Source organism: Buceros rhinoceros, unplaced genomic scaffold, assembly GCF_000710305.1.
Source record: "Buceros rhinoceros silvestris isolate BGI_N320 unplaced genomic scaffold, ASM71030v1 scaffold33957, whole genome shotgun sequence".
NCBI lineage: Eukaryota > Metazoa > Chordata > Aves > Bucerotiformes > Bucerotidae > Buceros > Buceros rhinoceros.
In genome coordinates, this window is record NW_010423609.1 from 19,822 (window position 1) to 20,278 (window position 457).

The 457-nt window shown below is 45.1% G+C and overlaps 1 protein-coding gene across 1 annotated transcript in view; it reads right to left on the reverse strand.

Moving 5' to 3' along the window:
- The window catches only part of LOC104497232 (EF-hand calcium-binding domain-containing protein 5-like), an 18,355-nt gene extending 18,281 nt beyond the window's left edge, over positions 1–74 (reverse strand). The window contains exon 1 of the mRNA XM_010140460.1: positions 3–74. Coding sequence (XP_010138762.1) covers positions 3–74 — 72 coding nt within the window. The remainder of the gene's footprint in view (positions 1–2) is intronic.
- Between the last annotated feature and the right edge of the window lie 383 nt (positions 75–457).

Below are 457 nucleotides of genomic sequence, written 5' to 3' on the forward strand. Positions count from 1 at the left end.
TTCCACGGAGCATAATTGCTAAGCCATGGCAGCTCATCGCTCCCCCGATTCCTCTTCGTTTCTGAGGCAGCCATATTGCTACCTCCAGGTCTGGGATGGTTTAGACCTGCGCTTGGGGCTGCTGCTTCTGGCTGAGCAGCCACGCTTTGAATGCTGTGACACAGAAAAAAGCAGCGTGTTAGATAATGCCAGAAGACGCAGCAGCGTCCTGGCAGATGACACCAGAAGGAAGTTAGGAATCAACTAATATTCTTTTTCCTATGTACTTTTTTATTCTGTTACTGCTGCTTTGTACTTTGAAATAAATACAGCCCCTCCACTGCAAAGATCAGTAAATGATTTACAGAGATTAATTATGTATCACAACAGCCCTTGGAGATGGAGCAGCTAACTAAGTATGTTCCTCTCTTAGGGGAGAAGAAACTGAGATGCAGAAGAGAAGTGATTAATTCCAGGT